The 27,215-nt window shown below is 32.7% G+C and overlaps 5 protein-coding genes across 5 annotated transcripts; 3 read left to right on the top strand and 2 right to left on the bottom strand.

The window, feature by feature from the left end:
• Positions 1 to 1,089: 1,089 nt before the first annotated feature.
• Positions 1,090 to 8,109, bottom strand: LOC103494842 (LL-diaminopimelate aminotransferase, chloroplastic). Its single transcript, XM_008456213.3, has 12 exons — positions 7,862 to 8,109; positions 7,535 to 7,655; positions 7,357 to 7,433; positions 7,095 to 7,162; positions 6,829 to 6,945; positions 6,188 to 6,250; positions 5,109 to 5,213; positions 4,889 to 4,939; positions 3,396 to 3,716; positions 2,477 to 2,683; positions 1,478 to 1,818; positions 1,090 to 1,381 (listed from the first exon to the last, which is right to left on the bottom strand). Exons 2-11 carry the CDS (start codon positions 7,615 to 7,617, stop codon positions 1,525 to 1,527), a joined length of 1,386 nt encoding a protein of 461 aa, XP_008454435.1. The 5' UTR covers positions 7,618 to 7,655; positions 7,862 to 8,109; the 3' UTR covers positions 1,090 to 1,381; positions 1,478 to 1,524.
• Positions 8,110 to 11,109: 3,000 nt separating this feature from the next.
• LOC103494900 (probable pectin methylesterase CGR3) lies at positions 11,110 to 11,817 on the top strand. The gene is made up of 3 exons (XM_051088141.1): positions 11,110 to 11,497; positions 11,644 to 11,696; positions 11,806 to 11,817. The coding sequence occupies exons 1-3, from the start codon at positions 11,110 to 11,112 to the stop codon at positions 11,815 to 11,817; spliced, it is 453 nt and encodes a 150-aa protein (XP_050944098.1).
• A 2,731-nt stretch (positions 11,818 to 14,548) lies between these two features.
• Positions 14,549 to 19,092, top strand: LOC103494841 (protein trichome birefringence-like 13). Its single transcript, XM_008456211.3, has 6 exons — positions 14,549 to 15,015; positions 15,548 to 15,725; positions 16,643 to 16,783; positions 17,332 to 17,452; positions 17,987 to 18,121; positions 18,622 to 19,092. The coding sequence occupies exons 1-6, from the start codon at positions 14,595 to 14,597 to the stop codon at positions 18,877 to 18,879; spliced, it is 1,254 nt and encodes a 417-aa protein (XP_008454433.2). The 5' UTR covers positions 14,549 to 14,594; the 3' UTR covers positions 18,880 to 19,092.
• A 364-nt stretch (positions 19,093 to 19,456) lies between these two features.
• Positions 19,457 to 21,339, top strand: LOC103494899 (basic form of pathogenesis-related protein 1-like). Its single transcript, XM_017046003.2, has one exon. It carries the CDS (start codon positions 20,737 to 20,739, stop codon positions 21,238 to 21,240), a length of 504 nt encoding a protein of 167 aa, XP_016901492.2. The 5' UTR covers positions 19,457 to 20,736; the 3' UTR covers positions 21,241 to 21,339.
• A 2,474-nt stretch (positions 21,340 to 23,813) lies between these two features.
• LOC103494840 (probable xyloglucan endotransglucosylase/hydrolase protein 10) lies at positions 23,814 to 26,078 on the bottom strand. The gene is made up of 4 exons (XM_008456210.3): positions 25,681 to 26,078; positions 24,919 to 25,019; positions 24,597 to 24,790; positions 23,814 to 24,337 (listed from the first exon to the last, which is right to left on the bottom strand). The coding sequence occupies exons 1-4, from the start codon at positions 25,898 to 25,900 to the stop codon at positions 23,935 to 23,937; spliced, it is 918 nt and encodes a 305-aa protein (XP_008454432.1). The 5' UTR covers positions 25,901 to 26,078; the 3' UTR covers positions 23,814 to 23,934.
• Positions 26,079 to 27,215: the final 1,137 nt, after the last annotated feature.

Genomic DNA, 27,215 nt, shown 5'->3' with positions numbered 1-27,215 from the left:
ACGATGGTCTTTCTAGGCTCTATAGCATCCATATAGCCCCAAACATTTGTATTCAATGTGACATTTAATAATATAATGGATAACCTAAGTTGTTGATTAACAGATTTCTCTTTGAACTTAAATTGAACATGTCTGTGTGACCTATGGATAACCTAAATATACGTGGGTTCATTTATGCTACTCTAATGATTTCAAATGGCAATGGCAATCGATTATATATTTCTATTTTTCAAAATTTTTTATTATTTTTTCTTTTTTCCCTTGAGATGTTTTCGTAGTCACGGTCTATAATTAGGCAATCAAAATTTTGAATTTTGAAGTGCTCGAAATTATATTAGGAAAAATTTATTTCCACTCGAAAAAAAATCATAATTTTGAGAATTAAATAATGTCCATTGTCAGGTGGATTTTAAGACGGTTGATTGTTGACTAATGGCTTCTCTATTTGAATTGTACTTTCAATAGAAATAATAAAATTGGATGTATAAATTATGAAATTTTTATCAATTTATGAGTTCAGTTTTTCCAAATTTCGTAACTTTTAAGAGTCCAATTTCAACCCTTATTAAAGTTTATGCACTACTTTTTTTTGTTAGGACAAAAAATGAACCAAAATTTTAAAAAGTACAACAAGTTGATACTGATACATACCAATTCCATGATTCTGCCATATGAATTTGACAGTATTAAAATCGTATAAAAAATGAACTCCATGATAACACAATAAATTCTAAAAGAATAACTATATTATAATCATAAGATAATGTCAGGAGGGAGGAAAAAAAAAAAGTGTAATAAAAAAGAGAGTAAGCTAAGGTTTCTCAACATTCATTCTAAAACCTTACAACCATTTCATTTTTTCAAAAAAAAAATCTAAAACATGATATCGCAGTTGCCCAACGAGACATTAGAAAACTGATAGCATTTCAAGATGTTAGCTCCATATTTTAGACATTGGTTGCATGCATCTCAACTTCAATCGATTTTCTTGTTACTATTTGCAATTTAAAATAAACCACCACAAATAAAATAACTTAGATGTTTATGTTTGAAGGTTAACTTTATCATTCGCTAATAAATAATGGCAAGTTCAGTCAATAAATCATATTCTTAATATCTCTTAAATGGTTGCCATATTCAAAATAAACCACCACAAAGCAAATAACTTAGATAATGTAACAAAGTTCTCTAAGTTCTCAACAAAAGGGGGCATGTGTTTTCAAGTGCCTCATTAAAAAAAGAATTAAGCTAATGACGTGATTGGAAATATAAATTTATTCATTCAAAAAGAGCGATTACCCCAGTAGAGACCTAAATGCAATAGGTGCCATCATTAACTCCCATGCAAAGAATGTCTTCCAACTAAAACTGCAATTGCTTTCTACATTTCAAATGAAAATGAAATGGCAGAGACAAATGTCAAAAAACAACTTGGATGGACAATTACAAGAGTTTAAGAATATAGAAGGATGGTTACCTGTGACTTAAATCTCTCATCAAACTGCATCACTTTTCTCCCTTCTTTCACTTGTATAGCTGCTTGAATCTTCTGCACGCTTCCAAAACATTCTCCCTGTGACCAAAAGCACTTACCCTGATAAACCCTTCCCCGGCAGGTCCGAATCCACTTCCAGGTGTCGTCACCACATGTGTTTTCTCCAGTATCTCAGCAAATACATCCCACGAACTCCGGCCTGGGAAATGAACCCACACATATGGTGCATTCTTCCCTCCATACACGTTAAATCCCAGCGAGTTAAATGTGTCCATTATGATACTAGTATTTTCTTTGTAAAACCCGATAACCCCGCGCATAGCCTGCAAGCAGAAGTTGATAAATTACATGATCTCCTGTAATTTATTGCCATCTTGAATTGTACTGCGTTCTATAAAGTGCTCCAAATTAGAGTCGTTGGATAAGAACGTTTGATGTTTGTTGGGCTTGTATGGGCTTTCTAATTCTCCCTTTAGAAAGAAAGGCCAAGTTTTGAGGTAAGCTAGTTTCTTTGCAATTTAATGAGTCTTTAGTGTGAGGAACAATAAAATCCAGCTTAGGGAGGTCAAGAGATCTGGTTAAAGATGTTTGGGAGGTGACTGGATTCAATGTCTTCTCACAAATGTCAATTACTGGCCATTTTTACAATTGTGAATTTGTCAGCTTAGTCCTGTTCATTTTGATTAGAGTAGATGTTTTAGTTGTTAGACTCCGACCTTTTTTTTCTGTCTGGGCTTGGTTTTCTTGTATGTCTTTCTATATCTTTCCTTTCTCTAAATGAAAGTGTGGTTCATATCCAATTAAATAATAAAGTGCTCTAATTTTTCCTGTCATTTCTTGACACTCAAGGATACAGTTGTACAATCTATAGAACAAATCATGTTCTAGTAAGGACGTTTTTTCTGATCATTTCTAATTGTGCATGATTTATATTTCTATTAATCAAATTGGGGAAGAAGATACTATAACTAGCAGACCAACCTCAAGGCCTTCTGGTGAAAGACAAGACAAACCCCCAGCTTGGGCAATGTTGGATGCACCGTTGAAGCAAGTACAAACAATGCGGTTGAAATCTTTAGCAACAGGGAATCCATCAGAAAACAGGAGCTCCTTTGGAACAACTGTCCAACCAAGTCGAACTCCAGTAAATCCAGCATATTTGCTGAACGATGATGTCTCAATTGCCACCTGCATAATGGAAAGATAGACCATGAAACATCCAATAAATTGGCTATTATTCCTCAACTAAAGCGAAAGTAAATAAATAGTGAAAGAATACGCCAATTAAACATCCAAATATCTCCCCTATTGCCCAACTTAAGCTAAAAGCCAAAATCTCTCTTGCTACATAATTTCAAGCCTCCCCAAGGTCATATTAGTTTTCTATTCTATGTTTCCATTCTGCATGAAAGTCCGAAAAACAGAGCTGACCGAACCGAACGTGGTCGGCAGAGGATAAGGAGAGGTTCGGTCAGTGTTGGCTTAGGAAAAATCCAAAAGGACAACATTGGATACAGTAGCATTTTCATTGGATACAATTGATTAATTTACTCCAGCTGCAGATGCGCTAGGAAAGATTTGTGGATTATTGGAAACAATAGCATTTTGATTTTTAAGTATAGTAAAGCAAATTCATTTTCACGAAGAGATTTTTCTTGCATTAAATAACTGAGATATGTATGCTCTTATCAGGCATTATAAATGATACAGCTGGAATGTGGAATCTCATGATATAAAGGAACAATCTAGTAGGATATCAGAAATACATATTGGAACTTTGAGAGATTCAAAACTTTGACACAAATATATTGCGACTGAGTTAGCAACCAGAATGAAATTACCTAAAATGTAAATCTGATACCAGGTGCAGACATTGAAAAAGTAGTCTAACAGAGTTTACCTCCTTTGCTCCAGGAATTTCAAAGATAGATCTTGGATTATCGTCTGATATATACATTGCATATGCTGAATCATAGACTATAATTGATCCATTCTTTTTAGCAAACTGCACAAGTTGGGTCAACTGTTCCCTAGTTGCAGATGAGCCAGTAGGATTGTTTGGTGAACAGAAAAATATGATATCTGTTCGAGGAACCTTAGATAGATCGGGAAAAAATCCATTTTCTGGTGTACACCTCATGTATTCAATATTGCCATATTTCTCAACATCCTTCTGGTACTGTCCAGTCTGCCCCAAGATGACACTCGAGTCCACATAAGCCTACAGTTCCACAAATTCTTGATTAGGAATTGACTTAGCAGAGGTTTGTATAAAGTTCTACAGCCTAAACAATACAGGCCTTTGGATGTTACTTCATAACTACCAAAAAAACATAAACCAATAAGTGGGAGAATGGACCAACAGACTGATATCAAAAATATATTTTCTAAGTTTTGCGAAAACAAAATATATTATTATTTGTGGTTTGATCTGAAGTGACTAACCTACCAAAAGTTATCAAAGGGTGCATATGCAAATTCAAGAGTAAAGATTTTCTTTTGAATAAAGAATTGCATCCATTGAGGGAAAAAGTGAAAAAAACACAACAGCATACAGAAAACCAAGCCCACGGAAACCCTCAAAAGAAAGTGTTTGCAACTAAGTGAGAGTGAATAATTACAAATAGTCTTTGAAACCGAAGCCCAGAACATGAAACCTCACACTCTTCACCAAGAACCAAACCTCAATAGGGTTTGTGGTTCCTCTTTCCTTAAAGATTCCACAACAAAGCACACATGACACACCCACAAACCACAAAATAGAAAACAACATTTCTCTTTTATTATATCCATGAGTGTCCAAACCAACTTACACTCACCTAAACTAATCTCACGGGACAACCCGTCTAACCCTACTACATTTGGATGTCAAAGAAACTCATAGAAAATTAATTCCTAGGTAGGTGGCCACCATGGATAGAACCCATGACTTCTTAGTTAGTTATTGAGACTATGTCTCCTATTTTAGTACTAGGCCAACCCACAATAGTTGTCATTTCTCTTTGAAAGGCAACTAGAGGAGAAACTCTCTAATCATCAAATGAACATCCCTCTAGCAAGCAAGTACAACATCAAACTTTTGAAAGAAAATTCCACATAGACCTCACAAACTAAGACTCCTAAATAAGATGATCTGGGTTTCCTCCGCTTTCCGACAAAGAATACAACAAAAAAGACCCATTAACAAAGGGATCTTTCTCAAAAAGTCTATCCATCGTGGTCACTCATTCAAGCACAACAGTAAAGATGAGACACACAAAATGATTGCCCAAGAGCTTGATATTTTTCAAATGATCATTTAAGTAAATGTCTGATATATAGGTGGACAGGCAAAATATTATTAGTGTACCAATTAATCATCGAAAGTTTTCATTAATGAGAAGAGAAAATCACCGGGTATGATGGGTCCTGCACTGCCATCGACACGTTGGATCCAAAAACAAGCTGCCAAAATTGGGAAGAGAAGTTAAATAGTAACAAGATGAAAGATACGATTACCAGGCTATCTTACATATTTAACTAAGGTTAGTAACCAACATTAAAGTTCAAAAAAAATGAGGAAAATAAAAATATTACATGGATGAAAGATGTTCCAAACTAAAACAAATCATACCTGAAGTCGTGTTATGTCACATTTTGCACCATCAGAAACGAAGATATCATCTTCTTCTATGTCAAGGTCGCTATAAAATGTTTTGCCAATTAAACTTCTCAATGGCTATACAAACCAACATCTAAATTAGAACTTTCAAACATGGAAAGAATCAAAGATATGACCCAAAAGAAGTCAAATCATCAAGTCAATGCAAAAAATGATGGAGAAACTTGTTAACACAATAAGGCAGCTACTATACTTAAATCAAAATTTAATCAGTTACTGACAGCAATCAGCATTTAGTTTGAAACTACGCAAGCATTAAGGTGGCAAAAGTTTCTGAAAGAAATCATTGCCAACAAGCAGATGCCTGACAAAACAGGTATATGATCAAGATTCAAAATACCATGGTTGGACCTCGGCAGAAAAAAGTATTTAAATTGTTTAAAGATCCAGGCAAAAATACTGCTTCCCAAGGGTGCCTTTCACAATATTAATCTGTCTTTATTACTTGACCATGCAATGCTAATCTTTTTTTCTAAGTGGAAACATTAACGTAAAAGTTTTTATTAGAGCAACATGAAGAAGTGCAACCTACCCAAAAATGCGTCAAAGACTAAAGGCAGAACAAAGATCCAACTGGTTAAAATGAAAGGGAGAGTGTTTTTTTTTTTCAAGAGACTAGACCACATATCAAAATATGCCAAGAATCTAAATCAAGAAAATTTTCTAAGTCTCCATAAGAATCAAATAAAGCTCTTGGCTCTCCTGTTAGGTTCCTTCCATGGATTCCAAAGACCAAATAGCATTTTCCCACAAAACAGTAGCTTTTCCTATAAGGCTATAAGAATATGAGAACGGCCCCAAGACTTTGCTGGGTGAAGTCTACAACTGACGAAGGTTTGCTCCAAAACAGGCCAAGCATCTAAAAGACTTCTCATAACTTTGAAGCAAGAATACATTAAAGTGAACAAATGAGTTGCTTCGGCTTTTTTCCACTATTTCTACACAATTCACCAATTGGGAATATCACTAACCACGAACCTTGATCTCAATCTAGGAATATTTAATAGTAATTCAGTAACTGAACTGCATACCTTTTCCCCCTGCTCGGCCCCATAGCCACTGTAACCCTCCAGTGTGGACAAAGCATGTGATCTCTGCCAAAGACGCAAACAAGATAGTCATAGATGGGTCACAAAAAGGGAGCGGAAAAAGGTATAAGGTGTATAAGGTGCCTTCTGGCATGGAGAAAAAAAAACTCCAGAAAAACCTCACCAGCTCAGTGAAGACAGTTGGAAGACAATGACGTCAATTGGACACCATAGAATACTTCTTTTTTTTAACAAAAGACAACTTAGAGACTAATGTTCAATAGATACAACATACAAAACTCTACAGAAGAGAGAGAAAGTAAACAATAGACAAACATCAAATAAAAAACATAATTGGAACAATTCTATAAACAAAAATCACATTAACGGGGAACAAAAGGGGACAAACAAGGAAGTATAAAGGCTGGTCAGTTTAAATTTTATTCAAATACTTTTATTTCAAAGACAATGATCTTTTATAAGAATTTCAAAGAAATGTGCAGTGAACTTTATTGAATGAGACCTGTTTACATGCAAATGTGTAAGAGAAAATTACTTTTTTTTTTTTGACAGAGATGGCGCGTTATTCTTACACCTGTCCTGATTTAAAAGTTACGATAACCAGAACAGAAAATTATTCGTACCTGTGCCATGGCCGAGGTAATAACCTCAGGAATAGGTTCAGTAGTGTCACCAATTCCAAGGCTAATTACTTTCGCATCAGGAAACTTGAGCAAATGCGCATTCCTTCTCCTTGCAACCTATAATCAGATATAAACACATAAACCACCACGACAAAAACTAATACATGGCAATGGCATCGATATACATAATGAAAAGAAAACTAAAAAGCTGGAGCCCGTGAATTCATCAACAAGTGCTAGAACCTTGAGCAAAATGCACCACGCACCTCAGGGAAAAGATAGCCAGCTTGAAGTTTGGCCATGTTTGCATTTCTAGAGACCGCTGTTTTGTGAGCTTATGAACAGATTAAGAAAAAAAAAACAAAAACAAAAGAACGCCAATAAGAAGATGAAGAAGAAGCAGGTAATTTCTCGTTATTGTTTCAATTACCGAAGTACAGACATCATTCCTTTCATCAACTGGAAATGTACGAGAAGTTCAAAATAGAAGTTTTTTCTTTTTTTTCATATATCTCATTTCTACAATACCAGTCTTGGAATCTTGAGACGTAGCAACACACATGCAAACGCCGACACTTTTTCCCGGCAATGACACCATCGGATTCCTGTAGTAGAAATGAGTTAGTTTTGTACGATATTCTAAGCAAGGAAACATGACACACACAGAAGTTCCAGGATTGATGAAAAACAAAAATGAAAGAAGTACTTGGCACTGAAAGTGGAATGCGCAAAGAAAGCGGACGAAGACGATGAAAGTGCAGCTGAAGATAAGTTGTGAGTAGCTGCCATTTTTCCTAGTACCAGATGAAGTAGAAATGTATTGAGTTCTGCAAAAAGTACAAACCAGAGCAAATATTTTAGTAAAAGGTAGACTATAATAACGGTTTTGAAACATCTTCAAAGAGGAGTTTGAGATTATGGAAGGATTCGATTGTTGACGTTGGCTTGAGGATGAAAATGTCAGATAACCTAACTGCCCAGTTGAAAAGAAAAGAAAATAAGGGGGGGGGGGGGGGAAAGCTTAGAATCTGACCGGTGGCAGTAAGGTAAGGTAGAGGCAGGACGAGGATGGTATTGGGTCTGGTAAATGGCGTTGCGTAGCAAGAGAAATGAGAAGAAGATGAGGTGGGGCGTTTCGTCGAAGAAGACGAAGAGAGGACCGTACGTGATGTGAGGAAATCTAATTTTAGGGTTAAACTTTTTTATTTTGGAAAAATAAACTTTTCCCAAATATTCAAGTAGGGTTATTTTGTGTATTTGAACTCGAGAGACCTCTTGAGTAACTTAATCCCAAAACAATAGAATATAGTTTCGTATTAAGACAATTTATTCCATGAGTTTTCAAAACTCATTACACTTTATATGGAGCATAAAGTGTAATGGAGCATAAAGCATAAAGTACAATTTATTCCCTAAAGTGTTTTTTTATATGGAGCATAAATATTTTGACAAATATTATATTTTTTACATTTTTTTTCTTTTGTTTATTATTTTACTCATACCTCTCGGATAACTTTTCATTTTATCATTTCTTAAATGAGACAAAACTTCTTGAAATATAGTTGATTGTTACATCAAGTAGGCACATGTGACCATTATAAAGATATGCGCATGTAAAACAAGTAAAAATATACGTAGTCGTGTATATAGATTCTAGGATAAAATATTAGTTTTTAAATTTTTTTTTAAAAGTGCATAAAAAGAAAGATAGGGAGAAAAAGAGAAAGAAATAACCCTACTTTTGAAAAATTTAAAAACAAAACAAAAAAAAGAAAGAACGGACGTCACTAAACTACACTTATTAGTGTGCATTAATAAACCCAAAAATTGAAGAGTAAAAAGAAAAACTTATATAAAATCACTAATGGCTTGAAACTCAATAGCACGCGGTAAAAACATTTTAATAAAAAAAAAATTACATTTAAAGTAAAATAGAAAGAAAAAAAAAAAAAAAGAACGTGCGTGCGAACAATATCATATTGCCAGAAACAAAATTCATAAAAAAGAAAAGAGAATTATCAAAATCATAAAAAATAAAAAAGGAGAGAGCAAAGAAAAAGAAAAAAAATGTGGTTTAGGTTAGTATTTATAGAAAAAAAATTAGATCGAGATTAATAAACTTTTTTAATTTATTTGTTGGGGTTTGTTGTTTTTTTTAAACAAAATCTACGAAAAAAAAGAAAAATCTTTTAGTGGTAAAAAATATAATTTCTTTCGATTGTTCAACAAAATATGAAAAACCATTTGATTTAATAATTTAGATATAAAATTACAAAAACAGTAGAAGTAACAAAAAGGGAAAACGAAATTTTGTCGAGCTCTTATATACAGTTTAGATTAGATGGATTGGAGATTTAGATTATGTATACATATATTCGGTCCTTTATTTGAGGCGCAAGGGAAGGGGCGATTCACAAGTTATAGAAACTGCCATTTTTTATTTTTCACCTACTCAGACTCACATCTCTCTCTACCCAACTCCGTTCTTTCAAGAGAACTTCATTCGAACTCCTCCAAACATTCTAACTTGGGTTCTATAATCTGAATTTGATTCCAGAATTCTACAGATGATCTAACTTTACGTTAGTCATAGCGATTGTGCATAATTGCTTAGAATTTAGTGTGATCGTGATACTACAACTCGGTTTCAACTTGGTGAAGTATCGTATTCATTGTACTGTTTTCGTTTTGTATTGAAGCTTAACGACTCAAGCTAATTGAAATATATGAGATCGGGTAAGAAGATGGATGAATTATCTGTGCAAATCGGAGGAAGAATGTTGTTGTGATTAATTTTGAAGTGATGATCCTTATATAGAAAGCTGAGTTATTTTGATACTGAAAACCATTTCATGCAGCGTTCCATCTCAGTCATGGGCCGCTTTGAAGTTTCTACGCTATTAAATGGGATTTCAGTGAGGCAAAATCTAGTGCGTCCCTATGTTGCTCGCGGAGCCAGTCGATACATAAGTTCAGTTCGTTATAGGTCACTATCATCACTTTTATTATACATAGGTCTTCTGATAGTAATGGTACTTCTATGATTATACACCTCTTCCATTCCCTTTTTAGTTACTGTACTTAGTTCACGTAATCAAAACATTTTTGTTTGTTAAATGGGAAGGATTAAAATCTTATTTACATGTTTTCTGTAATTTTCAGGTCATAACCCTTTTTCTAGGATATTTCTATCATGCATCAGGTTCGTATTTGTTACCAAACTTGACGAGGCAGTAGCTAAGTTAATTTAGTTGGTTCGATGCCCACACACGAAGCAACAGGGTTATTAAATCCCATTTTAGTTCCCAAACTTCTAAATTATTGTTTATTTTGGTTTATGAACTTTCAAAGTGTATCCATTTTAATTTTTTTTAATGTTATTTGCCTAAACTTGCTCATCAAATGGATCGTAACTTCAAATATCTACATTTATTGTTATCATAGACACATGAATCAAGTCAGGTATGTTAGCCGAGGGAGGTCTTGAATGGGGAAAATGTTGATGAAATAACAAGGAACAAAATATTGCTAGCCTTCACTTTTATTCAGTATTTGATGTTCTTAATCTCGATATATGATTTTCTTCTTAGGTGGGGAGGGAAGCAATATGGAGGATGTGAATAAAGTTGAAGGTATCTCTCTAATCTTTGAAAGTCTCTGAAGTTGACAATGATATTGCAGCATTGTACTGATAATATTACTCGATAATCAATCTTGGTTAAAATTGTCAAATTGGATTATATTTTTGACGTTTTCTATAACTTAAATTTAAACATGGAATTAGTGATATTAAAACTTTGCAATACATCTGGAACTCCTGAGATTTGAACAAATTCTTCCACTACTAGGTGATCTATTAACAATCTGTACCAGGGGCCAAGGAATTAAAAGAAAAAAAGAGAAACAAAAAGAAGAGGTTAAGGGAAAATGTAGAGAATTAGGACTAGGAGACAAGATATTTATTATTTCTTGTAGCTGATACGATTACCTTTTTTGGGTCCTGTTATTTGTTTGAACTTTTCTACAGAAAGGAACATGGGACTTGAGAATTACCATGAAGATCTTTATTTCTTGTAGCTGATACGATCATTCTCGTTGATGAAAATTATTTACTGATTTAGGAAGAACTATAAGTACAGAAGTAGCTAGAGAGCCTAACAAGTGTAAGAATGTGTATGAATGAAATTTTTTGAATGAAAAAATTGAATATAGTTTTGGATCTGCAGGCGTATACGAACACATAGTAAAATATTGATTTAATAATTATAATGCTAGTGCACAATGGCAGGTCATACCTTTTGCACTTCGGAAGTTCAAACAACAATACCACTTCTAAGGGAAGTATATGATGATAGCATGACCAAAGTGTTATATGTTGGCCCCGATACTTGTTCGATGATATCCAAATTACTCATAGACGACGAAGATGATTATGAAGCTTGGGGTTTGGAACCATATGGCTCTGATTCTAGTTACTTCAATTGCTGGGATCTCATCCATAAAGGCATCATCCGTGTTGCCGATGTTAAATTTGCTCTGCCTTATGGAGAAAATTCATTTTCTCATGTTATAATTTCAGATACTTTGGAATATTTCTCTTCACGATACCTAAACAGCACAATTTTTGAGTTGATGAGGGTGTCTAGAGAGGGTGTTATCATTTTTGCTGGTAAACCCCTTATTTTAGTTTCTTTTTTTTAGAGATCCAAAACACTTGTAGTTAAGAGTTCATTATTACATAATTTTCTATCATTTTAATCTCAAACTATGTTATCCTTATCATTTTTCCTTTTTCCTTTTTTCAATGTTATGCAGGTTATCCAGATTATCCAATTTCAGAATTCACCAGATTTAAATTTGACCGTCAGGTTAGAATTATGGAATTGGATGAGTGTGTCGCATTTTCAAGTGTTTAATTTAAAAAATAAATCATTTATAAAATGAGTACATTTATTTATTCCTCTTGTATCGTATTAGGTTCTCAAGTAAAAATACACCATGCAAAACACAAAGATTAAACTGGATTGCACTATCAAAAGAAATCAGAATATAACAAAAGCCTTTTGAGAGGGCTATATCTCTCCAACAGTCTACTAAAAGTAGATAATTCCAAATTATGTCCTCCCCTCATGAACCCTAACTCTCTCTATTTACAACCAAGATCGCTAGCTAATTACCAATATATACCTTACCAATATCCTACTGATATTTCGGACGTATCTCCCAATAATTAATACTCTCATAGATAGTCAGGAAACAATCCAGCAGTGTTCCATGCGCTGAATATCACATTTTGTTCACTTATATTGCATATATTCTGAAACAAGATAGGATGACAAAGAAACTAAAATAGAAATTGTAGAATTATATACTACTTTTTGGGAGGCAATATTTGCCTTTTCTAGAGCAGCTTTAACCTTATACTTGGTATTTGACAATCAATCATTCAAACTATCTTCAAGTTAGGCAATTGGTAATAAAAAATTACTAATCTTACGTGCATTGGAATTTAACCTACTAATTAGTAATAACCCATTTAGCTTTTGATTTTGTTTGTGAATTTTGCAGGCGAAACTTCGAAGTCCTTCGTGGTGGAAAAGGTATTTAAATCAAAAGGAGTTGGAAGAGAATGAAGTTGCTAGAAAGAGGTTTAAAAAAATTTTAAGGGAAATTTCATATAAACCAGCCTGCCAAATCTACTTTCTCAAGTCAGGATGATGCCATTAAAAATTTTTAGGGTTTTATTTCTTTAGCAAATAGAAACCATTCTTCAGGGGTAATTTATTAAAGTAGCTCATTCATTTTAGTATAGGAAAATTATCGCAAATTCATTTTAGTTTTAGTCTGATCAGAAATATTTTAGCCCTTTCGTTTGATGAAAAAGTTGGCATGGATTTGCTCCATGGTTTCTAGGTCTCTGTTTTTCATTCTTTTCCCCCTTATAGACATGAATGCTTACAAGATGGGAACCCATTTTTTTGTTAATTTCACACGGAGGATGTTCTAAAACGAATAGTTACGAGCAAAAGAGTGCAACTAATAGATAATAGACACATAAATTTTCATAGATCACTAATTCTACGTTAGCTACGTTATTGGTTAGAAAGAGAAAATGATAAGCTAGAAATCTAACGTTATTTTATTGACTTGAATCCACCAGATCAATAATGTGCTAGAGCTTTGTACCTAAACTGTTTTTGATACTTATGCATACCAATAATTTATGCATAGTAGTGTTTATTTATTTATTTTTCAATTTATGAGATGTGAAGATTGAACTTCTAAGTATCTCAAGATCACCAATACATATTTGATGACAGTTGAGTTTTGATGATTTTGATTTATATAATTTTGAGTTGTATATATTGTGATTATAATCATCTATATGTGGTTTTGATGTGCACCCAAATGATAATAAAAACAATAAAATTGACAAGTTTTTAAAAAGGATCAAATTCCTCAATAGAAATCAATAATAATACAGAGAAAATAAACAACATATAGGATGAAAGTACATATATAAGCATGCTATTACAAATATTAATCCTATCATGAGACGGAGAGATTTTGTTATATTTTATGTATAGTTTCAATTTTTTTTATTATATTTAATGATCCTCTTACATATTAATTAATCTCATTTAATTAAAAACATAATATTTAACTAATGTTATAATTAAATTATATTCAAATGTATTACTTAGTTTTAATATAAATTTCATTCACCTTAAATTTAAATTATAGTTTTAATATGAATTTCTTTCGTATTAAATTTAAGCTATAGTTATTGATATTTGAATCTTATTTTAATATATTATTATCTCGTATAATTTATAAAATTAATATAAACCTCATATTCTTATAAATAATAATTGAAACTTATTCAAAACTCACACCAGCAGATTTAGTATGGTTCGGTGGTGTTTGAGTCCCTCCTTAACTTTATTGTCTTTATATAATATATATAAATAGAACTATTTAATTTTTAATACATATCAAATATATGATTAAGCGAATAGGATGCAACAAATAGTTTGAGACACATAGTCGAAAGTCGTCATTAGGCGTCCAAGTGGGCAACTATGAGTGTCGTCGCATGTTCATTTTGTCACCACTTAAATCAAGATAGTTTTAAATATTTCAAATGCGTAAGTAAGACCAGAACACAAACTAGTGGTGATCAATAATTTCAAAAAGCTGGATGGCATACGTTGATGAGCGACACCCATGTTACCTTGTATTGACCTCTCTATGTATATATAAATAACTTAGAAAGCCTCCAAGGTTAGACACTCAAAATCTAGTAATTAAGGGGTAACCCTAAATAAGGCAACCGAGAAAGAAAGGAGATTTGAGATTTAAAGCAAGTAATTATGAACCCATTTTGAAGTCTTAGTGAAAAAAAATATAAAAAATATTTAAAAATAATTTAAAAGACGATTAATCATAAAAACATATTAGTAGTTACCCTTATACCTTAATACTTATGCTTATAAAAAATTTTAAACTATGATTCTCAAATTTATAATTATATTGATTATATAATTTTGAGATTTAATTTCCATTATTTATGAATAATTTCTATAATTATTATAAATAAGTTAACTATAAAATTTGAGCCCTTTTTAAAAGTTTAGAAATTCAAAATGTGATTGCAATTAAGTAATTTGGGAAATGTGTTTGTTATTATTATTATTAAATAATATAACCAATTAGAAATATATAAAAAATGCCAACGTGTAGAGCTGGAAGCTCCGGCTCCGGCCATGGCGGTAAAGGAGAGCCACCATCGTCATTACCAAGCGAAGCAAATTCCTCTTTTCCCCTTACTTTCTCTTATCTGCTTCGTTTCCATTTTTCTTGCTCTCTCGGTATTCCACAAAACCTCCGTGATTCCACGACCGCATCAGACTTTCCAATTCATCAATGGCGTTAAATCAGGTAGATCCACGGCGGCTGGGGGTGACTCGTGTGACTATTCTGATGGAAGTTGGTTCCATGATCCTAATTTGAGAACCTCCAGGTACGACCACACCTGCAAGGAGATATTCAAAGGCTGGAACTGCTTTGCGGCGAACAAATCCAATGCCCTCGAAATCACTAATTGGCATTGGAAGCCGACGCAATGTGATCTTCCGCATTTTGATCCCGTTTCCTTTCTTGAGAAGTTCAGAAATAGTAACATTGGTACTCTCTTGATCTCCCTTTTATCCATGCTGCAACATCTTTCCGAGTATTGCTGTGTGCTTGCGCTTAATTATTATGCAGTTGAAGTTCTTGGGTTGTAGTATACTAGTATAGAAAGAAGTTTTCACTTTAATTGTTAAGCGTAACCAAGTTCCTGAGCGTAGCCTAGTTGAAATTGCTAAATTCTCTTTTCGTTTCGGTAAAAGCGACAAACATTTTTTTTCTTCATAATTTGAGTTCAAGTTAACATGTAATTGGTCTATGGGGCGAGTGAGGAAAGTAAATTACATCAGGTGAAGCTGGCGGGTTATGACTTATTTAAACTCTTATACGTATTTTTGTACTTCCATTGGTGAGCTTGACAATTAGGTCGAAATTCAAGGGCAGGACCTTCTATTCTTATTTATGTTAATAGATTATAGTACATTTGATCTTTTATCTATAATCTTGACATATTGAGTGCTGCTTTATTTGATCAGTCTATGACTGCTATTGTGCTATATATGGACTTTATGAATGTTTTGCAGTGCAGGGTTTGTTGGCGACTCCTTAAACAGGAACATGTTTGTTTCACTTTTTTGTTCTCTGAAAAGTGTGGCTGGTGAAGTGAAAAAGTGGCGTCCAGCCGGTGCAGATCGTGGATTTTCATTTCTAAAGTACAATCTTACAATTGCATATCATAGAACAAATATTCTGGCACGATATGGATGGTAAGTAATGTAACCATTAAACTTTGATTTTTGTTTACCATCAAGCTTTTCTGTTTCCTCAACATCTTTCACCTGTTTGGAATTATGATATTCTCTGCCCTTAGCAAATTGTTAGGTCCTTTCAGACTATGCATGAGACAAGCATAAGACAGCGCTTGTCTCTGTATGATTTAGGCTAAATTGTCTCTCCTTTTTCTATCACTTGTGGATTGGGCATCTCATTGTTTATCAACAGAGAAGAAAAACTGGAGAGATGAGAAGGGCCGAGAGTAGCTGGTCTTAGATTTGTTCATGAACAAAATGTTGTTATGTATAGGAGTTGCTTATTTTGAAGTAACTGTTTTTCCTGTTAGGCTAAGACTAAATCTTCACTTTTTTCAGAGAGTGGATTTGCAGGTTCAATTTAATGAAGCAAAGAAAATAAGGAAAGTCAGGGTTATCTTTCTTTTTTTTTTTTTTTTTTTTCCATTGGCTCTTTGGCCCAAAAATGTTGGGAGAAGGTCTTAGTCGAGTTTGTTCTGAGGTAGGTTAATGAATTTCCTTCTTTCTTTTATACTTTTCATTCTTTAATGAAACTTTGGTTCTTAACAAAAAAAAATTATATTTCAGGAAGTTGAAACCATATGTTTTGAAGAGCTTATGCTCAACTTTGTTCCAAAGATTTATTGTATAATAACTCATTTAGACTATGTGTCTGAGCCCCATACTACTCTCACTGTAAAAGCTTTTAGACGTTTTCCACACTGTTTTCATTTTTCATTTTTATCTTATATTCAAGTACATCTGTGTTGTATAGAGGCCATTGATTGGTTAATTTGCTAGGCTCTCACTTCTCACATTTTCATTGTACTTGTCTTTTAGAAGTTTTTTGGCGGTTGATAATTAACATCTTCTATTCCTGCTTCTGTTTGAGTCAGGTGGTCAGCTAATGCTGACGGTGGGCCATTAGAATCTCTGGGATATAAAGGAGGATACAGAGTTGATGTTGACATTCCAGAAAGTTCGTGGATGGAGGCCCCAAATTTCCACGATGTTTTAGTTTTTAACACAGGACATTGGTACTTATATTTGGTTTTCCAATTCATTTCAACTATCATGCTATGACAACAATGGTTTATTTATTGTACAATTTAAGTTTTTTTTTTTATGGGGGGAGGGAGGGTGTTGGTGGTGAAAATACATACATAATACCAACTTCATAGAACTTGGCATAACGAAGAAGTATGATAGCGTATGAAAACCACATCATGACAGGACTAAATTCTTGTAATCAAGAGCTTCTTGTTATGAAATTTGTTTCCATAAACCCTTATGATCAATCAGGGTAGTAGCCAGTAGGAAATTTCAACCGTTGCAGTTGAGAGAATTAAGATGCTTGGACTGTAATGAAATGTTGTTGCCATCTTATATTAGTTTTTTCTCATCCAAAAAAAATCTTATATTAGTACAAAACTATATTCACTTTATTTTTATTTTTATTTTTGTAATTATATAATTTTTAATCTTCATTTTTTTATATAAATATTCCTTTTCAAGTTCATGGGCTATCGAGTTTTCATTTGTTTTGTAGATAGATAATTCGAACTTTTTTGTTTGCTTCACATAGGTGGTGGGCGCCTTCAAAATTTGACCCTGTAAAATCACCCATGCTTTTTTTCGAAAAGAGTCTGCCTGTCATTCCTCCGGTACCTCCTGATGTTGGCTTGGACATGGTTTTGAAACATATGGTATATAGTTTTTTTGTTTCTTCTTTTGCTTTTCAATTCAGTGTTTTGAGTCTTGATTGTGTGAGCTAGATTGTCAACTTGTTTTTAGATAATTTTCTTAACTAGAAACTTTGTAGAAGACCACGTCCTGTTCAATTAGGTGTAAACATTTCCTCTTATAAATTCTAAATCACTATCAGTTGTTTTCAAGTCCTAATTTTGTAGTTTAGATAAAATTTTCACCTCAAATTCATAACAACTCGATTTTGTGGATCAATAGATGGAGGGGCAATGAGCTACATTGTTTACCTTTAAGTCTTCATGGTCGTATCTTTGATCTAATATCGAATATGCTAAAAACTTCAAAACACCACAATATTTTATAACTAGATATGTAGTTGTGCTATTGGTTCGCTGAGCTGTGCATAAGCCGTTGGCTTGCTCAGTTAGGAGTTAATTGTCGAGGAACTAACATTATGCAAAACAAGAGAAAAGAATTGTGCTTTATCTTATTTTTGTTTTACCATTTTGTGAATGATCTGTTATTCATCATAGATATCATATGTGGAGAAAAGAATGCCACGCAATGCAATCAAATTCTTCCGTACGCAATCACCTAGGCATTTTGAAGGAGGTGACTGGTACCAAGGTGGTTCTTGCCAGCGGCAGCAGCCTCTTTCTCCACAACAGGTGGCTGATTCACACTTGTTTCTTCCATATTCTAAAACAATCTTATAGAAAATTTAGAGTTATAAAATAAGTAGTCCTGAACTTGCCCGAACTTTAAAAAAGACCCCAGCAGTTTCAACATTTGAAAATGGAATTACCTTAGACCTTTCATGAATGTTTCAAAACTACCATTTGAGTAGAAGTCTTATAGAATTTCAAAAGAATTGAGACTTAAAATGATGTGGTGGTGAGTGAGAACAAAATTTGGATTGCCACACCGTGTAGGTTACGACCACACTCTTCCAGGTCCCACTTTACATTCAAGATTGTATAAAACTTATACTTTAAGCATAATTTTGAAAATTTTATGAGAGGTACAGGAAAATATTGTTACATTGCATTTGATATGAATGGGTAATTTTGATGGTACTTTTATAATTTAGCCTTAAAATAAATTTGGCCTCTTCCCTTACTTATTCTTAATGAAGTGAATTGTCTGAAAGTTTAGTTTTCCTTTCCAGGCCGAGGATCTGTTCTCGCTGACGAATAACAGGACCAATGTTGAGGTCCGACTTGTAAATGAGCACCTTTTCAAGGCTCTCAATGGAACTAGTTTCCATATTTTGAACATAACTCCCATGAGTGAGTTGAGGGCAGATGCACATCCTGCCGCAGCTGGTGGAAAGAAGCACGACGATTGTATGCACTGGTGCTTGCCGGGACTCACCGATACATGGAACGACTTGTTCATAAAACATTTATACAACATTAGACGTTAGTATAATTTCTCCTTAACACCCTAAAATTTCATTCTTCTTGATCTGTTAAAAGTGCTCTTTGATCATATTTATTGGAGCTTTGTAGGATTGAGGAGATGATTCTTCCCTTTTGCAAATTAACTTTCTCTACTTGACTATCAGATTTTAAAATTTCAAGGATGCTTCTGAAAGTTATTTACAATGAGAAAAATATTGAATTAGTTTATGTTTAAATTTGGATCTCGGATAAAAGTTCCATTTGATAATCATGTTGATGATTTAAGTCGAGGGTGGTTAGTGATTAAACACTTTATAAAGTACTAGGTTCACAAATTCTTGGAAGAAAAATTTTGGATGTCCTTGATAATCATTTGATCTTTTTGTTTTTCTGTTTTTGATGGCTGTAAATTTAAGCTTATAAACTTAATTTTTAACAATAAATGTTTTTTCACTTGTGTTTTCAAAATCCAAACTAGCAGTTACTTCTTTTTTTTTTCTTTCTTTCTTTTTTTTTTTTTTTTGAGAAAAACGTAAAAAGAAAAGTAGTTTTAAAATTTTTGTTTGTTTATTTTATTTTTCGAAATGAAGTTAAGAATTTACTTTATTTGTATGGGGAAGAGTTTTATTGTAATCTTTCCCTATATTTTAGACTTTAATGAGTTTTTCATAGACAGTTATAAAAATAATTAAAACAACGTTAATGTGTACAAATGGATTATATACGAGGGAGTTGAAAAGAAGAGTCTGCTCTCCTCCATCCTTCTCCCTTCTCCCTTCTCCCTTCTCCCTTCTCCCTTCTCCCTTCTCCCTTCTCCTAGTAAGTCCTTTGGTGTTTGAAATGAGTTCAATTGGTATAGTGTCTTTGAAGTTCAATTCTCCCTTAAGAAATAGGAAAAAAAAGCCTCGTCTAATTTGAAAATGTTAATAAAAATACTTAATAACAAAAAATGAAAATATAACAAGATTACACTCAATATGGACTGTCCACGAACAAAATCTTACCTTAACTCAAGATGAAAACTTTCTTTTCAAATATTTATACAAACGTATATGAAAAACTCAAATTTAAATGGCTACGCCATCGCATATCGAACAAACTAAAAAACTTGTTAGTCTTAATATAACTCAATAGCTGTAAACTTATACATGCAATTGAGTAGATTAAGGCATTGATCTTCAATTACGAAATAAGTGATTCGAGGAACGAAATAAGTGATTCGAATTCTCCTCGAGTGACAAACTAAAGAACTTATTAGCCTTAACACATATAACTCAGTAGTTGCGAACCTATGCAAGTAGTTGAATATGTTAAAATATTCTTATTTGAGTTCTCGTGTTCACATATTGAACTTGTAAGAAAAATAGTTGTTGGAAAAGAAGAAAAAAAACAATGTTCTATTTTATTGGTTAAAGGTAAATTTTTTTTGTTTAGTTCAACATGTGAGGGGAAAGGGTTCAACTTCAGTTAATAGGGTGAATGGCGTTCAAATTCCTACCTCCAAAATTGCAGTGTTATTATATTCTTCCATCCTTAAAGGGAAAACACACAAAAAACTAAAACTTATGAAATTCATTGAACTAATATTTCAACCAAAAATGTGTAATTAAACATGGAAAATTGGCAGTCCAAATTCCTATCGACATCTTTGACGTTCAAACTCATCAGATGCATGGCACTATTAGTCCTTAGTTGTATATTAATGTATCAAATTAATACAGAAATAAAAAGGAAATAAATAAAGATTAATAAATAGAGGAAACAAAAAGCAAAAATACAGACGGTTTCAAATGCATTTCTTCCTCTCCTTCATCACATTCCATATTTAATTCTTCATCTCTATAAAAATTCATGATTCTCTTCATTTTCTACATATCAAAATGAGAACTCAAAGTCAAAACCCTCTAATGGCAATTTTCTTTGCCTCTTTCATGTTCCTCTTCTTCCTAACACATGCCCAAAACTCCCCTCAAGACTACATTGCCCTACACAACAAAGCTCGGGCCGCAGTCGGCGTCGGTCCCATGACATGGAACAGCACTGTCGCTGCCTACGCTGAAGCCTACGCCAACCAAAGGATAAAAGACTGCGCCTTGGTTCACTCTAAAGGACCATACGGTGAAAACATAGCTGTTGGCTACTACCCCGAGTTCACCGGTGCGGATGGCGTAAAGTTGTGGGTGGCAGAAAAGCGTTTATACGATTATGCATCGAACTCATGCAAGGGTGGCGACTGTGGACACTATACTCAGTTGGTGTGGCGAACCTCCGTGCGTCTTGGATGTGCAAGAGTGGCTTGTAAAGGAAAATCGCAGTTCGTTGTATGCAACTATGATCCTCCTGGCAACTATATAGGATTAAGACCCTATAATTCTCCAATGTAAAACAAAGAATTCACTCGGTGTGCAATCCACTTGATCACCTGTTAAATCAAATATTGTCTATTTTCACATCGATGTTAATCATTTAACGTTTATGGAAGAATCATCAATCTTAAAGGGATGGAGAATAAATTAAACCTAATATCTTCTCAAGTTGAACAAAAATATTTGATACGTTTTAACATAAGCTACGTACATATACCTTTGTTAGTATGTTTGTTATTATTATTATTATTTTTGTAACGTTGCCTCCAATATATGCTTTGTTGGTTACTGAGCTAAAAAAAAATTCTCATCCACATGTTCACTACAAACATACGTCGGAAAAGGCTTGCATTTGCGTCAGGGAGAACCTAATCTCGATACAATCGAGCATCATTATTAATTGTTGGCTAAACTTCATCGTTGTATCTTTACTCGACGATAATTTCAGTTCATCGGGATAAATAGAGCAATCTTAGTGCATGATGTATCAACAGAACCATGAATTTTTCAAACATTTTGAATGCGTTGAGAAAAGTGATTAATCCAACGAAAACCGATGAAGTATAAGTCGCTATCGATATTTTTCCTGACGCCAACTTTGTGAGTCGAGATTTCCTTCTTTTTCTTGGTTTAATTTTGACACCGTATCGATACGTGATGCCTCGAGATAAAGACATTTTTCGCACCCTTAATTGCGGTTGAGATTGCCTATTTTTTATGCCATTTTAGCTCTATATTTATGCATATATAATGACTGCGTCGGACAGCTAATGTATACCATTTTTAAAAAAAATACCTAAAAGCTAAGTTCCTTTGGTCAAATAATAATACTTTATATTAACACAAATTAAATCTAATAAACGTTAAGAGAATTTAAACAAAATATCATTACAAAATTATCATCAAAATTTAGATATTAAACTAGTCTCAAAAGTATATTATCTAAATATAGCTAAAAAGTTTTGACCTATGACCCAAAAGAGAGAAAAATGCAACTCCATTGACTTTTACGTTTGTCTCATCAATTTTCTACCAGCCTTCAAGATATTATATTGATGAACCTGAAAAAGAAAATTAAATAATATGAAAAACTTTAAACCTATACTAGAAAAAAAAAAAATAATGAAACTTGGGGGTTTGGGATGGGTGATTCGAAATTATGTTGGACATGTTCATCTTGTTGGTCTACGATACATCGTGAATTGTTGAGCGATCAAAGTTCTGGAGGGGACAAAGGCTTTTTCAAGGGCTTGTTAAGGCCCTTAGCTTGCAATCAATTTACATCCTATTTAAGCCAAATTTGACTGTGTGGAAGTTGTCAAGCTATTAAACGTAACGCATGAGATATAATTTTACTTAAGTTTCCTTTTTTATTAATATTGATGAAGTTAAAAACATGGTGGATGCTTCAGGGGCTATTTCTTTCTCCCATGTTCATCGATCTCACAACGTCTTGACCCATAATTTGGCGACCAAAGTTTAGAAACAAGAGAATGTCTGCTAATTTGTTCTCTACTTATCCCGGGTGGTTTTGTTTATTCTTTGGTCACAAGATGTATTATTTAGTTTTAATATTGTTTTACTTCTAAAAAGGGTACCAAGATGAACTTAGAATACACCCCGAGCAAGTTTATGGAACTTAGCCCCTCATTCTGAATGTACATGCAAGGTGTCTTAAAACAACATGCATGCTTACATATTGCATATTGAATCCAGAACTAGCTCAAAAACACCCTTTTGACCAATCAATTTCGTCTCTCATCCACTCTTGTCGCTCAGTCGTCACCATTCTATAGGCTCATTGCTTGCACCTAGAATATTGAGAAAATTCTCTATAATATTGCTGTGGCGTTAATTAGATAAATATCAAGGTTGTTCAAAGTTGGTTTTTAGATAGCATGCTCTCCATCGTTATGGATCAAATGGACGAAAAGGTGAGATCGTAGTTTTGCTGTTAGTTTGTTCTTGTGTTCCTTTTCTTCAAAAAGAAAAAAAAAGTAAATTAACTGTATGCATGCACGATCTATGTATATATAAAAGGAAAAATTAAATATAGCTAGCAAAAGGAATTTGTCCATATTATGTATCTTTAAGTAGATATAAAAAAAAAAAAAAACTTTGAAACCAATTGAAAAGTCTCACATAGGATAATATCGATCAGCCAATGTTATTAACAAATTAAAAAGTAGAAGATATATATGATCAAAGAACACTAATGAATCAAAGAACAAAAGGAATCAAAAGTAAAGAAAGAAAAAGAAAATGGTGTATGATTGTTTTAGTACTATTTGGAGAAAGAGAACAAAGCTTAGGAAGTTGGTTTTGGAATAACCTAAAATTGTCTTGGTAATAATCATAAATTCAAATGCTACTTTCTGACCCATATTTTAAAGAGCCTTATTTGAGAAGCTGATAAAAGTGTTATATATTTGGATAAATTCCACCAAAACCCTTTGAGCTTTTCTCCTATACAAAAAAAACCTTTGTATTATTTCCTCTCCAAATTAAATACAAGCAAATTCGAACCTTATTCTTAAGACTCCTCGGCCCTCAAGATAGATTTTAAACAACCAACAAGAATTGAACACAGATCGATGAAAAGAATAGTAATACTAGTAAATGAAAGAAAACAAAAGGAATTTAAACAAAAGGAGTTGGAAGGAATTAAGATGGAAAAAGAGATGGGTACAGTTTGTGGTTTGATTAATTAATTTAGTATTTGGGAAGAGAACATTCCTTAGGGAGTTGGTTATGGAACCTCAAGTTGTCTTGGCAATAATCATAAATCAAATGGTATTTTCTGACCCATTTGAAGAGCCTTCTTTGAGAAGGTGATAAAGTGTTGTATTTAGGTAAATGCCACCAATTGCTTGAGCTTTCACCTCTACAAAACCTCGCATTTCCTCTCCAAATACAAGCATCAACCTTATAATCCCCAAATGAAGCAACAAAAGGTCCTTTTGACCAATCAATTTTGTCTTTTCCACCCCTTGTTGCCCAGCTCTCACCATTCCATAGGCTCACTTTTAGACTCATTGGTTGCCACCTTGGATATCCCACCCCTTTGTCTCCATGGTTTCTATACACTCTTATTGGCACCCAATCCACCATGAACCTACATCCAAAATATTTTTCAAATAAAATCAAACACTTTTACTCCAAACAACATACAACATTTCAAGATGAATCTGTCGTCTTTTCATAATTCACTTTCATGATCAATCATCACATGTACAAAAGAGTAATGAAAATAATTTTAAAAATATGTAAAATTAGTTTGTTAGGTAAATATATTTATTTATGGTTTGTTGGCTCAAAGAAAATTGTAAAATACAAAATCTGTAAAAAGTTGAGGGATCAAGTGATTTTCTTACACAATTTGGTAAATGTTCCACAGAATTGAATATGTATGGAAGTCTTTTGTTGGATCAAACCACAACTTAATCCTTTCTTCCCTATCATCAAACCCATCAGCAAAAATATTTGTTTGAAGAATAATTGGCTGCCCTTCCACATTGCCAAGAAACTCGAAGTCAATTTCATCACGGTTCGGTTGATCCGATGTCAACTATTACACAGTTTCATTCAATATAATTAATGTTTAACTCACATAAAAAAAAGATTGATGTATAGTAGAAAGAAAAGGATAAACCATGTAACTAAAAGGCATAGAAATTAAATAAGAAGTACTCTTACATAATAAGCCACAACTGTACCAGCAGAATTGCCTGGAACTAGCTTGATTTTCATGTCCATTTGACCAAATAAGAACATCTCATTTGATGCAAAACCAGCTCCTATGGATGACAGAAAAAAGTATATGCAGATCAATCCAATAGGAAATTTTCTTCTTCTTTTTTTTTTTTTTAAGGATTTCCTTTTTTAACAGTAATAGAAGCATATGAGGATTCAAGTTAGGGACGGTGTGGTTTCTTTGCTAACTAATCATGAAGGTTGAAAAGACGAGAGAATAACTGAAAATGTTATATATTTAAATCCTAATTAATCACCTTTCCCAATAGTTTAGGTTGACAAAGCAGAAAAGGAAATCAGATTTATTCTATTTTAATCTGCACACATATATATATATATATATATATATATATATATATATACTTCCAAATATCTTAAATATTTAATTTCCCACAAATTCTTTAAACCCTAAAATTAATTCCCAACTTTAACTTATGGTTAACTTTTGCTTTAAAATAATAATATCTCAAAAAATTATTCATGTGGTACAGAAAATGAAAATCGCTACTTTTTTTTTTTTTCTTTTATCAGGTCAAATATAGGGTTTGAAAGTATAAAAACCCCTAAGATGGTATAAGTTAATTTGATTAATATCTAAACCGCAAAATATGAAAGATAGGGATAGAGAGAGAAAGAGAGAGAGAAAAAAAAGTTGAAAAATTAAATTTTGAACAAAGCGATTTGAGTTCTTTGAACAGCTGGTACCTGAATCATTATCGAGCTTCAAGTTTCGTGATCGTCCATCGAGGGAAGTGTTTACGTGGGAAGGAGACCATGTGATGAAGAAATCTTTATTGTAATCCCCAGTTGAAATGGGAGAAGCAAATGAAAATTGAAGGAAATTTGAAATGAAAACTCCAAAAAAGATGATAGTTTTAACACTGCATTCATACATTATAATTGCTTTATAATTTCCTCCTCTCATGATCGATCGTATATTATTATTATTGCTTCGTAACACAAAATGTTGAAGCAGCTGCACCTATTTATATATGTATGTATGTATGTATATATGTAATTTGTAAAATTAAAGCTCAGAAGGGAAAAGTTAGAACACAGAAAGGAAAGAAGTTTTTGTTAAGAAAGAATATCTTTAGAGGAAAGCAAAGAAAAATGCTGGCTGTTGTTGGAATCCTAATTGTAATTAATTAGATGTGTTTTTTAATTTAAAATTCAATTATGAGTGTATATATATATTAGATCAAAATCAAGAGAGTAAAGTAAATAAAAATTTTGGTTTGTGTTAAAAGAATAACTTGAAGGTTCGATTTTCTTATATATATATATATATATATATATAATTTTCGTTGTTTCTTTTTGAAAATTTAAATTAATTGATTCCTTCCGTCCTTTTGTTGTTTGTTTATAAGTATTATATGGTCAATATATATTGTGAAAAGAACCTTAACTTAAGATTTTACAATGATATCTTCAAATGGTAATAATTTTGTTTTTTTTTTTTAATTTAATGCTATTAATATTTTTGGTTTCCCAAATAAGATTCGCTATAATTAATTAAAATGTTTTGTTAATTTTGTTTATTTCAACCTACACTTTCCCTTTTTTTATTAATTTGTCATTTGGTTTGTTTTCACGTGAAATAATTGATATATCTATCGAGACATGTCGATATATTTATAAATTAGAAGATTCAACATCAAATATTAAAAGCTTTCGGACCACCAATTGGTCAAAAACTTAAATTAACTAATGGATGAAATGTAAATTTAATTATATATTATTACTAACTTTTTTCCTCGCTTGTGACTTGAAATATATGAAAGATCCAATAGATAAAAAGCAATTTGTTTTATGACAAAAGTTAATCAATACTTTATATATTATTTAATGTATATAATAGGATGATTTTAGTAAATTTGATGATTTAATTAACAAGTACTCATTAGTGTAGCAGTTAGTTAGTTAGTTGAGTATCTTCAAAACCAAGCTTTACTTAATGATCATTTAAACTAAAAACAAAACTTAATTCAAAATGGAGTGTTTTGCTTTTGCTAATTCCTTTTCCAATAAATTAAATACTCACTTTTTTTGGTGCATTTGCTCTCTGCTTTAAGTTTTTTTTTTTTTTGAATAAATACCAACAACCAAATAATTTAATTGCTCTATTGATCAAATAATGTTCAACAACCCATATTCATATCGTACAATAAAATGGACTCATAATTGAGCTTACTTATTTATATCATAGCTATGCAAATATTTAAATTCGATGTTAATGG

Source organism: Cucumis melo, chromosome 7, assembly GCF_025177605.1.
Source record: "Cucumis melo cultivar AY chromosome 7, USDA_Cmelo_AY_1.0, whole genome shotgun sequence".
In the NCBI taxonomy this organism is placed as follows: Eukaryota; Viridiplantae; Streptophyta; class Magnoliopsida; order Cucurbitales; family Cucurbitaceae; genus Cucumis; species Cucumis melo.
This window is presented reverse-complemented; position numbering and strand designations above follow the sequence as displayed.

What these genes read in the sequence shown, in the direction of transcription:
- LOC103494899 (XM_017046003.2), top strand. Translation starts at nt 20,737, where the DNA reads ATGAGAACTCAAAGTCAAAACCCTCTAATGGCAATTTTCTTTGCCTCT.
- LOC103494841 (XM_008456211.3), top strand. Translation starts at nt 14,595, where the DNA reads ATGGCGGTAAAGGAGAGCCACCATCGTCATTACCAAGCGAAGCAAATT. An exon ending in GTTCAGAAATAGTAACATTG is followed by an intron (nt 15,016 to 15,547) that starts GTACTCTCTTGA and finishes TTTGCAGTGCAG; the next exon opens with GGTTTGTTGGCGACTCCTTA. An exon ending in ACATGGTTTTGAAACATATG is followed by an intron (nt 17,453 to 17,986) that starts GTATATAGTTTT and finishes TATTCATCATAG; the next exon opens with ATATCATATGTGGAGAAAAG.
- LOC103494900 (XM_051088141.1), top strand. Translation starts at nt 11,110, where the DNA reads ATGGCAGGTCATACCTTTTGCACTTCGGAAGTTCAAACAACAATACCA. An exon ending in GGGTGTTATCATTTTTGCTG is followed by an intron (nt 11,498 to 11,643) that starts GTAAACCCCTTA and finishes AATGTTATGCAG; the next exon opens with GTTATCCAGATTATCCAATT.
- LOC103494840 (XM_008456210.3), bottom strand. Translation starts at nt 25,900, where the DNA reads ATGAGAGGAGGAAATTATAAAGCAATTATAATGTATGAATGCAGTGTT. An exon ending in GTACAGTTGTGGCTTATTAT is followed by an intron (nt 24,791 to 24,918) that starts GTAAGAGTACTT and finishes ACTGTGTAATAG; the next exon opens with TTGACATCGGATCAACCGAA. An exon ending in TGGAACATTTACCAAATTGT is followed by an intron (nt 24,338 to 24,596) that starts GTAAGAAAATCA and finishes TTTTGGATGTAG; the next exon opens with GTTCATGGTGGATTGGGTGC.
- LOC103494842 (XM_008456213.3), bottom strand. Translation starts at nt 7,617, where the DNA reads ATGGCAGCTACTCACAACTTATCTTCAGCTGCACTTTCATCGTCTTCG. An exon ending in CTGGCTATCTTTTCCCTGAG is followed by an intron (nt 6,946 to 7,094) that starts GTGCGTGGTGCA and finishes ATCTGATTATAG; the next exon opens with GTTGCAAGGAGAAGGAATGC. An exon ending in TTTCACCAGAAGGCCTTGAG is followed by an intron (nt 1,819 to 2,476) that starts GTTGGTCTGCTA and finishes TTCTGCTTGCAG; the next exon opens with GCTATGCGCGGGGTTATCGG.